Source organism: Mastacembelus armatus, chromosome 18 (genome assembly GCF_900324485.2).
Source record: "Mastacembelus armatus chromosome 18, fMasArm1.2, whole genome shotgun sequence".
In the NCBI taxonomy this organism is placed as follows: Eukaryota; Metazoa; Chordata; class Actinopteri; order Synbranchiformes; family Mastacembelidae; genus Mastacembelus; species Mastacembelus armatus.
In genome coordinates this window covers 2,808,583-2,821,870 of record NC_046650.1, presented here as the reverse complement: position 1 = coordinate 2,821,870, position 13,288 = coordinate 2,808,583, and the positions used below count along the sequence as shown (strand labels likewise).

Sequence of the window (13,288 nt, the reverse complement as noted above, 5' to 3'; positions counted from 1 at the left end):
AAATTGTGGATGGGGAGGAGACAGAGAATGATCTTTTGGGCCAGTAGAATCCAACAAGTTGTTCCAGACATTCAGGCTGCCAGTGGGCTGTGATGAGGGTCCAATAATCTGTCAGTGGGGGAGTGCTGAGAGGTTTTCTGTTTATCGTTGATACAGTAACCTGACAAAATGAATAATTAGTGGTCTGCTCGATCCATGTTCAATCAGTGCTTTTTCGTGATCTTGCTAGGGTTCATGCCAGGGCAGTGATTTGCATCTTCATGTTTCAGGCATTTCAAAATTCCAAGTAATCACTGCTGCCTAATAATATATCATTTTCCTGCACTGTTTCTGCTACTTGGATGGTGCCCTTATGTGTTCATGCTTCTCTCTTTGCTAATCTTTTTACATTTTACTGTTACTAATGTATCTCCCTGAATGCACTTGAAGCACCTGCTCCTCTGCTGCCACAAATCACCAGTGCCTTAATGAGGAACAAATTAACAGAAAGGAGTGTGTGGAGGCCCTGTGATGGACTGGTGACCTGTCCAGGGTGCCTTTCACCCAAAGAGAGCTGGGATAGGCTCCAGCAGATCCCTGTCACCCTAAATAGGAATAAGTGGGTATAGATGACGGATGGATGAGTGTGTGGATGCAAAAGTGCACTATTACATAGCAGAAGCACATTTTGAGTGGATGAATTTCTGCCCCTGAAAAAAAGCAAGGAGGTCAAAGATTAAGACCCCAGTTTCCTAACATTTTAGTGCTTAAGGAAAGTTCTGGTTAAAAGAGGTTTTCTTAAGAGATAAAGAAGCATAGAAAAAGAGCTGGAAATAATTTATTTGGACATGGGTGATGTAAGGAAGTAATGAAGTAATGGGTTTTCTTTCCATGATGGAAGACAGGGAGTCACTGTGGCATGCTTAGCAGCATGTAGAGTCCTCCTCTCTCCCACAGCCCCTACTCCTGACAGCACCCTGTCTTCTCTGGGGCCCAGTTGTCCATGTCATCAATCAGCCTTTCTGGCCTCTGGCTGACGGCCACTACTGATGCCGCTGTCTTCAAAGGTCACAGCCAGGCAGGCAGCTATCTGAGCAATGCAACACTACATGTCTGCACTGCCTACAGTCACACCACTGAAAGCCTATAGGAACACATGCTGACCATCGATGTTGGATTGCAGTATAATATCTATATGTGCATACCAAACTGCTCAAACACTGGTAAGTAGCTAAATAGCATGGATATGTAGCATCTAGCTTTGATGCATCATGAAGTAGAATCCAGACATTTATACAAGCACATTCCATATCATAACAAAATACAATTCATACATGAAGGAACTATATTCTACAGTCTATCTTACAACAACTTAATAATTGCTGCAACATGAAAAGTCAAGGGATTTTATACATTTATCTATAGGTCACCATGTAAGAGGACATACAAGCAGCTACTGTATATCGCAAATGCCTTTTCAAGAAGCAATGTCCTATCACCTCCTAAATATAGAGTCTTCCCTCAACTTATGGGGATCCCATGGTGCTTTGCAACATTCCTAGTGTGAACCATCTGCAGAGGCGGCAGGAGTGGGCAGGGGATCAGAATGCTCACATTACCACAGGGGGGGGAGGTTGTGAGGTTGTGTTGGCCAAGCTGCTGACCTTGGGGGCTTCCACTTTCTTACAACTAAACACATGAACATGCTCCAAAAATGTCTATTACATTTGTTCTTACTTTCATGGAGAAGCCATTACATGGCTGTAATACACAAGATCCTTCATGAGTTCTGTGGCTAGAAGAATGAGTTTATATTTAAATCCTTTTAAAATAGCCCCTCTGTTTTGATAAAAGTAGACGCTTGTATACTTTCACTTGTAAGCACAATGCACAATGAAGACATGTTTATTAGCTGTATTCTTATGGCCTTGAGTCTAGATCATATCTAGACACATGGGGAGCTTTGAAGAGCTTGTTGAAGAGCTCTACCTTTACCTATGCATTACATATTACTTACAAATGTCCAGTCTGTTCCCAAAAGAAAATTCATGCTATTATCTCACTTCTGCTAGATGCCAAGAAAAAGACATGAAGACAGTGTATAAGCCAAGTCCACTGAATACCAGTCCTATGGCAAAGGAGCAGAAAATAGCTTGCAGCTAAAATGAATAACCTAACTTATATTACCATTAACACACACACTGGATATTATTAGTTTTTTTTATTACTCTCCTGACATTCATCTACACAGTCAGCCTGACCTGTGCAGCATTTGATCTCTGACCTTGAGGTGAAACACCACAGAAAGCTGACCACCACCATGTGCACCCTTGTCGGCTCTGCCCATGTCATACATACAGAGAGGTGTAGGAAAAAAATACTCTCAGTTAACACAGGATTTGGGACATTTGACCACTGGAAATGCACAATAGGTTATACTGCTTTCTAGTAGTAACCAGAACCACAACACTAACCAGAATAGCAACCACAACATTATTAAATAAGTCATGAATCTCAAAAGCGGTCCATAGTGAGGCAGGGGAGGGAAACTAGTGTTTTTTCTAATGAATATTGCCATTGTTTGAAAACATATAATTCCTGCTATTCTTGTCACAGAGGAGTCAGTGAATATTTCATCCACGTGGATGACTAACCCTGCCAACTGATCTGATCCCACATGCGCTTGCAGCCGACTGCTGGAACATTTCAATATAGTTGCCTCATGACAAACTGTTATCGTGTCGTCTCTAGTACGTCAAAGCTCTAATAGGATCCCACGCTATATGAAAGTATACACACACTGTCCGCATTCTTACTGTACTTTTGGTCTGTTCTAGTTGTCACAGTTTGGCCTGGTCCCCTTCATTTGAATTATTGGATATCTCATAGTGCTACATTATAAAGTGGCATTTTAGTCACACAGTCCTGACTTCACCCAACCAACACCTTCGGGATGAACTACAATCATGTGTGGTTTAACTGAGAATTACCAGCAGAGAAACAAGCACAAGAGGAAGAACAGACAGAGTCTGAGGACTGAGGTCATATGTGGACATAGATCAGCTAAAGAAATAAAACACAAGGAATAAAAATAGAGGAAGTTGATATGATGTTCCCCGTGATAGCCTGTCTCTGTGAAAGTGCTGAATAATAATGGTGACATGACTGCATTACAAACACTGTGGAGCAGCAAAACCTCTCAGTAGTTCAGCATGTTACAATGTATATAATTGTGAAGGATGCTTTTCTAATCCAATAACTGCTCATGAGCAGAAAGCTGACTAGCAAGGAACACAGGGTTAGTGTAGGTTGGAGAAAAGAGTGTCAGCGAATGGAGTCGCGTGTGTTTGCCATTTATTCCAAGCCAGAGACAAACGCCATGACTCATGAATAGAGCCTCTCTGTAGAAAGCACTGTGTCAGCTGTTTGAGCAGAGCTGGTGCAGAAACACTGGCATATGCCAAGAAGATTTAGTACCTAAGGGAGAGAGTACAACTGCAGTTGCACTGAAACACACAGGCCATTACAGCATCCATAGGACATTTGTGCAAAGAAACATTAAATGAAAACAAAATGACCCCAATTACTCAGAAATAGTAATAGGAAAGTTCAATATAAATGCATTTATTACATTAGGTCATTATGACATGAATAAAAAATGTGTAATCCCCCAAAGAATTACAATCCTGCAATTCCTCTCTGCTCTATGGAGTATTTTGACACATTTTCTCCAAGTACAACAGGCAGCTGTTTACGATAAAAGTGAGTTGTACTATATTGTATAATGCTACTGACATGCTGGTGAACATGGTGGACCAGCCAAAGACAGCTCAGAATTTAGTAGAGACGAAACCAGAGTTAAAAGAAGATGTATTGAAATACAACTTTAAATGTGTAAATAGGAAGCTATTGTAAATAACACCTTAAATTATGAAAAGGTCAATACTGAGTTTACATCTATGTATCCTAATGTCCTTTATTCCTGACCTGTCCAGGGTGTAGCCCTGCCTTCCACCCAAAGAGAGATGTGACAGGCTCCAGCACATCCCCGTGACTCTAAATAGGAATAAGCGGGTATAGGTAATGGATGGATGGATATTTTATTCCTCTGTACCACAAAGCTCCACAGTTGTCCAGAAAGTATTTATAGCACATCAATGAGCCACACTGTTGCACTGGGTAACAGCTTCCTTCATTACCATGAACATACACTCTAGTTTATTTTGACAACACAGTCCTGCTTCCAGAAATACTCACTAGAGAACACAATGTGTGCTGATGAAAATAGTTCCCAACAAATGTGCTATTTCCTTGTTTGCTCAGAAATTGAGTGATTTTTCAAAATAAAACTACATATGTTTGTGTTTAAATCTTCATAGACCAACGAAAAATCCTTAGAATGTAAAATGCCAATGACAGAAAACTAACAGACACACAGATAGTTTGTTTACTGGCAGGTTCAGAATAGTGATGGGCGTCGCTGAGACTGCTGACAACCAGCCAGCCATTACATCACACACCCAGGATACACTGTACTGGCTAGGATTGAGATGTAGCCTAAAGTTGTGTGTGCATGTGACCCTGTCTTGGTGTATACCCTACATACAGTACCTCTAAGTGTGTATGCATGCAGGTGTCCAAGCAGTATACATATGTTTTTAAATATTTGTGCTTTTAATTGAATGAGAACATGATTTCTACCATGTGTACGTACTGTATGTGGGAAGCACATGGCCTGTGCTTGTGTGTGCACGTGGATCTGTCATCTGTGTGTCTTCACCATTCAACTTTACAAGCTTTGTCACATTGTGGTGGAAGTGCACATGCCTCCCTGCGCTATACAAAAGTTATGGCCCTGCAGTTAGAAAGCAAAACACAGACACCCGCACAACACTGGAAGATTTAACAAGGCTACTGAGGACAAGACTGCGAAAGAAGATGAAATATGTGCAGTGTGTTTATAGTGACCAACTGTGCAGCTTTGTTTAACAGCCAGGGGGCAGGGGTCTGTGGTTGAAAATGTATTTACTCAAATATGTAAGCCTTGTAATTTGTTATGCTACTTTTTATTTATCCTCCACTACAGTTCCTAGGTAAATGTGGTACTTTTTACTTTTATGTGACTACAGCTAACTTTTTACTAGATTAAAATTGAATCCAAAACATTTTCATTTCAGCATATTTAATACAACATATTGCTACAAATGAAAATATGCAATATCATTAAATGAGCTAAGTCATAGAGAGCTAGTGTTAGTGTTTTTATTGGTTCTTTCAAAAACAAATAACAATTGTCAGTGTATAGAACTATTGGAAATCCATTCCTCCAAATAGGATTTTTATGTTTTGATTGTTGGGTACATTTTGCTGGTAAAACTACATTATTTTCCTGGATTTTACTAATAATAGTATCATTACATTCACGAAAACGCTTGATGGGCATAAACAGTAGATACAGCAAAACTATGATAAAAGCCTAAAAGCTTTATCATGTGATACATAACACCAGTGTAAACCACTATAAAAATATCATAGTGATTTCTTCTTAGCAATTGGCCATCACCCCTTTGTCAGCAGCCCAGATGGCTGCACTCCCAGTGTTGGAGGTGTAGACGGGACCAAGACAACACTGTTGCTGCCAAAGACGTTGCAGGACAACAGCATATCAACCTGCAGCATAAGCATTCAGCCTGCTACCACAGTCTTGCTGTTGTCATTCCCAACACATTCTAAAAGAAAATGCTGCAGACGGCTGACTAGGGTTACATAGTAGGAAGGCTGGTAAGCTGCAGGTGAAGTACCACTTACAAACACATGCTATAAACCTAAAACTTTTCAATGATTTTCATTTATAAATTGTAGAATTTTTAGTCTATTATCTATTATTATGTTTAAAGAGTAACATCTATTGAAGATGGGGATCAAATGGTAAAAAGTTAGTCCTGGTTAATAAATGTAAATAATTAGCTACCAACATGTTTCATTCTCTAACAGGTGAACACACCACACACAGTTTTTTAAACATTATTAAAAGACATTATTACCTTTTTCCTCTGGCATTGTCACGCAACTGTTTTGAGTTAGATGTGATAAACTGTCCTTGAGTAATACTAATAATAAGCAATATCCAGAAAAATCTACTCAGAGTCCTCTGATGGTGTTGCGACACATCCTCCGTACACTCTGCAGCTCTGGTGTAATAAAAGATGGGAGCACAGAGTGAGCCCTCTGTCCGTCACTATCTCTGGAATGAGCTGTAGGTCATATGACTCCCTATGTCTCTCTCTCACTCTGTCTCTCTCTCTCTTCCTTCCCCACCTCTCTGAGCTATTGCAGCTCTGTTATAAATAGAAGCATGTGCAGCTCAAAGAGAATGACACCTCTGGTAATGTGTCACTAAGTGTGTCCCAGTCCTCCCTGTCCACCCCAATCTCAATTTGTCAGCTTAGTGATAAACAAACCACAGTTCTGTGCATTCCTATTTGGTTTAGAGGAAAACTGTTCCCTATTTCTTTTTTGCATCAGGATACATGGATAGTTTTTATTCCTAACTTTATTTTCAGCAACAATTGTATAGCAGTTTACAGAATGAAGTTACACTAATCAGTAGCTTCAATATTAATAGATCAGACTGAGTCAACGTAACAGCAGAAGAGAAAACGATATGCGAAAGTTTGGGCAATTTGGAGGATGCTGATCTGAAATGTGAATTTGCCATAGAAGATAATGACTGTTTTTGAAATCTTTAAATTATTCAGTATTCTTAAAGAAAAATTTGGACATTTTTTTAAAATTTGGGTGTTATGTCCACTCTGACGGTGGGTCATGCTACCTCTGTTGTAAACAAAGGGAAATGAAGATTGAGGCAGAACAGCATGTATTCAGGAAAGCATGTATTCAAGCCTCCTAAAGAAAGCCTGCCTGGAAGAAAACACACAAAGCAACTCTTTGAATTATCTGCTGTTCACAAGAGAGATCTGAAAGGTTGTCACTGGTGACCAACCCACAGAGAATTATGAGCGCCTGTGCAGTTCCCCTTCAGTTACTTAATTTTTTTGGCCTCTTTTAGCTCATTGGTTTTGTTTTCTGGCCCAGAAACTCAGCTCCCACCAACCCTGTTTCCAGCAGCAAGAGCAAAAGCCCAAGTACCTAGAAAACACAGCAGACAGACAAAGCTAACAACTAAAAAAACATAACTGGAAGAGTTAAAGAGCCTGATATTTTTCTCAGTGGGTGGAAATCAAAATGCAACTAAAATCTAGCTGAATATTGGACTTCAATGTTAAATTGAATAAATTCTAATGCTGCCTCATGTCAACTAAAAAGTTCAGTAGGTAATTATTTGAGTGGCGAGTGGCACATGAGCTATAACAATGGGTCACATTATTTGTTTTTAGCTACTTGTTTGAAGGTCACTTCTCAAAGTGAGAGGATATTCAAGTGATGATGGTCCACTAAGCTCATACTCAGGGACATGAATAACCTTCCCTCAATGACACAACTTTTCATTTACACTCCTCTGCTGACTGACAGAGGTCACTGTCTTCAGTGGAGCTGCTGGGAACTGGGAATTACATTTGTCCTTGACAACTGTTCCCTTCAAAGAAATACACTTAGGTAAATTAAAAGCTCAAAGGTCTTGTTGTATTGATGTTGCTAAATAAATATTACAATCCTTACAGTACAGGCTTAGATTGGTTAAAAGTTTAGGAATATCAAGATAGTGGAAATTAAAAATATTTTTTTAACAAAGGGAAATGAAGATTACTGTGAAGTGGTTCAAAGCTGTTCACACAAAGGCATCAGCACCATTAAAGAGTATCTGTAAAAGGAGTACATTATAGAACTAAAGCATGCATCAGGAACCATGAATCAGTAATTAAAAATTACTGGCTACAGTCTCTAGCATGCAGTTTTCAAAGTATTTGAGCAGCTCTATTACAACTGTGTGCAGATGTAGTGCATTTTGACTAGATATCTTGCTTTGCCATTCATGGTTTGGTTCATATTCAAAATGACTTCATATTGAGCTGCTTAGTGTTTGTTGGTCTTTGGATACTGGATTTAACACTCAATATTGACCAGAGCTAATATCTAATCAATATCTAGGGTGTGGCAACACTTAGACTTAGGGATTCATTGCTCAGTTTTCCAAACACAAGGATAAGGGCAGAGTTGACATGCTGTGCAAGAGAGGGTGGGCAAAATAATGCAAACTTGTAAAAAAGGGACTTTTTCACTATTACAAATGAAAGAACCCAGAAGGTAAAGGGTGATGTTTCTCTGAAAGAGTCTGTATTTGGATTTTGGAATTTTGAAATAAGCCAAGATGATGGCATACAGGTCTTTTACATAACATATAAGGCAGACTAGGCTGCACGGTGGATTGGTGGTTAGCTCTGTTGCCTCACAGCAAGAAGGATACAGGAAACCCATCAGGGGCCTTTCTGTGTGGAGTTTGCATGTTCTCCCTGTGCTTGTGTGGGTTTTCTCCAGGTACTCTGGTTTCCTCCCACAGTCCAAAAACATGTATGTCAGGTTGATTGGTGACTCTAAATTGCCCATAGGAGTGAGTGTGAGTGTGTGAGGTTGTTTGTCTCTATGTGGCCCTGTGATGGACTGGTGACCTGTCCAGGGTGTACCCCTGCCTTTCACCCAAAGAGAGCTGGGATAGGCTCCAGCAGATCCCTGGGACCCTGGTTAAGGAATAAGCGGTTATAGAAAATGGATGGATGGATAAGGCAGACTCACTAATTAACAGTTTACTCTTGTCAAATCATTTCTGTGGCCAAAGCATACTGTGAATGGTTATGTAATGCAACTGAATGACGTAGGTCTTTATTCAACTGATGCAGGGTCACTCTAGGGTAATGCAATTATACTGGACCTTCTCCATGGTCTGGGCCCCAGAAAAACAATGGACACTTTGACAATGGTGAAGTAACCAGGCAGATTCATTAGGCACCATGCCAAGCATTCAAAACATGACTGAACCTGCTGACCTAATATAAGTGGCCACTCCTATGGCAGATCAGCCTAGATATTACAGCTGGTTTGCCCCCCCACTTTCAACTGAAATGCCTCAGCAACTAACTGGTGACAATTATAAACAACTACAGATCATCTGCCATGAAATTTGCTGTTCCTCAGAGGCTGAGTCCTAAATTTTGTATCTGACTCTCAGTACTAACAGTAGGTGGTTTCACTTATCTAGTCAAATATCTCTACATTTACATATTGTTACCCTTCTGGCCCCTGAAGATTAAGTTTTTAAGGTTTTAGGACTGGCCTTAAAATAAAGGATGGCATTCAAAGCTATGACACTGCCAACGAATGGGTATCTACTCAGCCACACCAGACCAGAAGGAGCCCATGGAGGTTTTTATAAACTACCAAAAATAACAGACAGGATGTACCACAGGACTATGTAATAGCTGAGCTGAGACACATGCCAGAGGGACTGAGCATGGCCTCATTTCATGTTTGAAACTGTCCCCTTCAGTCTCACACATCTTCTATTGCTCTCTGTCTTTCTTTTTTGTTGTCTAGAACTGTGACAGATCATCACTAGAACAAAAACCAAAGGAAGTGCTCAGTAGGAAGGAGGCTTCAGGGGAACAGCGTGCATGATGGACTTTGTCATGTGATCCAGCAGCAGGCACCACATGTCAGTGTCTGTGTGTGTTTGTGTGTATGTATGAATTACAGAGAAAGACACAGGATCTGCATTGCAAATCATTTAGCACCAGAGCTGCCAAGTGGCATCTACAACAAATCCAAATGTGGGACCAAAACAGGAGTACTGCCCCTTCCTGCCCAGCCAAAGATAATGAAGCCACAACACAATTTACGGTACATGATGACATTTACGAGGCTCAAAATACCATCTATGATAATAAACATGCCACTTTGGACTTCTGTCAAAGAAATTCCTGGTGCATTTTACACAAAAAGAGTGGCATATATTCACTCTTTTTGTGTAAAAACAGACCGACAAACAAAGACCCAGCTGCTTTTTCCCACCAAGTGTGATCAATGTCAATCTGGATTGAACTGGATGAACTTTGCAACAATCTTGCAACATCTTTGTGAAATGTTCTCCATAGGAACACGTCATGAATGGCACTGAAGCTAAGTGTGGAAAAAACAACTACCAGAGAACAAACAGAGTAACAGTGCTAAAAAGAAACAGCTCAGTCTGTGGCACCAACTATGGGAAGATAAGCTACTGAAAAGCATGGAGACAGATATGTGCAAGTACAGAACAAGATTCCCTCCCTTTCCCTCTTTCCTCTAAACCTCACTCATTCCTTCAATATAGCGTATTGAGGTTCAGCAAGTTTTGTCTACACTGCAGCATTCTGTTGTCAGCCCAATCTATCATCCTGCTTTATTAATTTCCTAAAGAGGGATGGGGAGAAAGAGTGAGAGAGAGAAAAAAGATGCATTTCTCCAATACCTGGATCAGCTGGAAGGATGTTTTGGCTTATTTATTATGTGGATATTGAATCTTGAACTTTCTCCAACATTTCGATTTGATAACATTTCAAATCAAAATACAGCCTGGTTTCTAAATATAACTTGTTACATAAAGCCACCCATCTAGCATATGTAGCAACCAAATTCAACATGCAAACTGTTAGATTCAGTTCACCATAAAAGTAGGTCTTTATAAGCATGACCCATAGTAGCAGAGCACACTGTCAGGGTTACAATAATAAACATGTGGTTAAGATTATGGAATGGTTAGTTTTGGTCTACACACAAACAATTGGGTTAGGTTCAGAGAAAGATCATGGCTTGGGTTAAAGGAAGAGCTTTGTCAAAGGTCACAGGACATCAGAAATGAAAGGTTGTGGAATGGACATGAATAAAATGATTATCATCCACCCATCCATCTCATTAATGGGAGGACAGCCTCCTACAAATGGGCTAAGAAATGCAAAACCAATTTATTTGGAGGTCAAACTGAATGTGAGCTTACCTGAAGTTTTGGTAATCCCTCTATGCACAACAAAACTCTGCACAAGGGTAAGTGGAGCAAAAAATACAGAAAACCTGTCTGTATACTGTGACAGATGTTTAAGTTTGAGTAATGATTTAACGGTTCTTATGTGATATTACATATACACATTGTGGACAGAACTCTTCTTTAATGTGTACAAAGAAAGGAGTAAATGAAGATATAGGAAAAGGGACAATGCTATGATGCTTCTCTAATTACATACAACCTCAGGACCCTTTGACCTTGACCTTATCTACATCACTCATCATTCCTAGCATTTCTTACAGCTATTCTGGAGCTAAATTATATATACTGTATAAAGCAGGTTAATGCATGACAAAGCTGCAGCACTAAAAAGAACTAGACAGAGCTTCACTTCAAAGGTTCAGATGAACATATCAGTACTGGGAATACTGGTGGAGTGGATAATGGATAAGCAAATGAACCATGTGCCCAAGAAGCCCACTCATGGATCACAGAGGCTGGTGATTTAGCTCTCTCCCTCTATTTCTGCTACTGTGTGAGAGGGCTCTGCAGTACAACACTGACCCCAATCCAAAGCTCTACTCCTGGACATCAAGCTGAGTTTAAAGGAAGGAATTAGGTAGTGATGTGTGTGTGTGTGTGTATGTGTGTGTGTGTGTGTGCAAATGCAAAATATTGAGTGAAAAGTAGCATACCTTAATGTATCTAAAAGGAGTCTTGCAAGTAAACGAAATGGCACTGAACTTAAAAAGGTTCATGTTTCCCTTTCAATACTGAACTTCTAATGTAAGGCAAGGTCATATTTAAATTGTGATAAAAATCTCGGTTACACTGTTTTATCACAACATGGACATGCCACTAATTAAAACTTTGGCTAAATCAGCACCATGCTGGTGGGCCTGATAATATTATGATATTTAAACCAGATTCCATTATCAGATGCCAAATAAATTATTTGTTCTGTTATAGAAAACTCATATAATTATTACAGTAGTAGGTGATTTAGTTTCACATCCATAAAGTGATCAATGCAGATAAACACAAAAGATGAAGCAGAATTTGAGATGTCCACACTTTTACTGCCTATGGAGTATGCTCCAAAAGCCTACATTTGCATCTTTTGTGATAAAAAAACTATAAAATAGGCAAAGAGACAACACTGAGATATAGAGTCTACAGGAACAGAGGCTAGCAGGGGTTCACTGCTCTGTACAGCAGCTGGGTGTATGGATAGATGTGTGTGTTCAAGCAAGATGCAGGAACTGGGTGTACACTGTATATCAGTGTTGTTTGGTTCTGCACACATAATTAAACCCCCTTCCTGAAATGAAATACATGCTGCAGTAAACGGCATATATCTAAAAGTCTGCAGTGGTGGAAGGCTGGTGTTTTGTGGGGTCAGATTGTGTGCTTGTGTTTTAATGTATGTAAACATAAGGGAACACCCTTCAGATTATATATTCAACACAGACATGCTCCCCACACACACACATCCACACACAGCCAGGTCCAGCCTTTCATTGGAAAAACGTGTAGGATAAATGGGACCGTAACCAATAGCAACCAGTGAAAGAGGAATGGATGAATGAGTGCCAGGAAAGGAGGAGTCACTGGACAGAATCAGCTCACTACAGCAACTGCTATATGATCTTAAATGACTTTCAGCTCTTCCTTTCTCCAAAACAATATTAATTTTCAATGACAATAGCTTACCAGTGATTTTAAAAAAAACACAAAGGTGAATGCCTGTATTTTCACATTGAAAGAAACTCTGCTATGTAATAGTACACTTTTGTATATACACACATCCATTTTCTATACCTGCTTATTCCTTAACCAGGGTCACAGGGATCTGCTGGAGCCTATCCCAGCTCTCTTTGGGTGAAAGGCAGGGGTACACCCTGGTAACCAGGTCACCAGTCCATCACAGGGCCACATAGAGACAAACAACCTCACACACTCACACTCATTCCTATGGGCAATTTAGAGTCACCAATCAACCTGACATACATGTTTTTGGACTGTGGGAGGAAACCAGAGTACCTGGAGTAAACCCACGCAAGCACAGGGAGAACATGCAAACTCCGCACAGAAAGGTCCCTAGCGGGTTTCAAATCAGGATCCTTCTTGCTGTGAGGCAACAGTGCTAACCACCAAACAAAGACATGACTCAGCAAAATAATGGTACAAAAATTTACATTTTCCTCAATTTAATGAAATAACAGGTAGAAAGTAATGGGGCTCTGGTTGAAACTGATGTGTGTCAGTGTGTGCCTACTGGCGTAAATCAAAGCTCCAGGTTCATTATGATATTTATAA

At 40.0% G+C, this 13,288-nt stretch overlaps 1 protein-coding gene across 14 annotated transcripts in view; it reads right to left on the bottom strand.

Annotated features, from left to right (window-relative positions):
- Positions 1-13,288, bottom strand: part of ablim2 (actin binding LIM protein family, member 2) — a 76,290-nt gene that overhangs the window by 51,067 nt on the left and 11,935 nt on the right. For 4 of the 14 annotated variants that reach the window (XM_026317162.2, XM_026317180.1, XM_026317190.1 and 1 more), the window contains exon 1: positions 6,024-6,241. The exons of 1 other annotated variant lie outside the window; for it this stretch is intronic. In XM_026317162.2, coding sequence (XP_026172947.1) covers positions 6,024-6,039 — 16 coding nt within the window. In that variant the 5' untranslated portion in view covers positions 6,040-6,241. Of the gene's footprint in view, positions 1-6,023; positions 6,246-13,288 lie in introns of those variants that run through there. 9 more of the 14 variants (XM_026317236.1, XM_026317252.1, XM_026317243.1 and 6 more) reach the window with 3 other exon arrangements.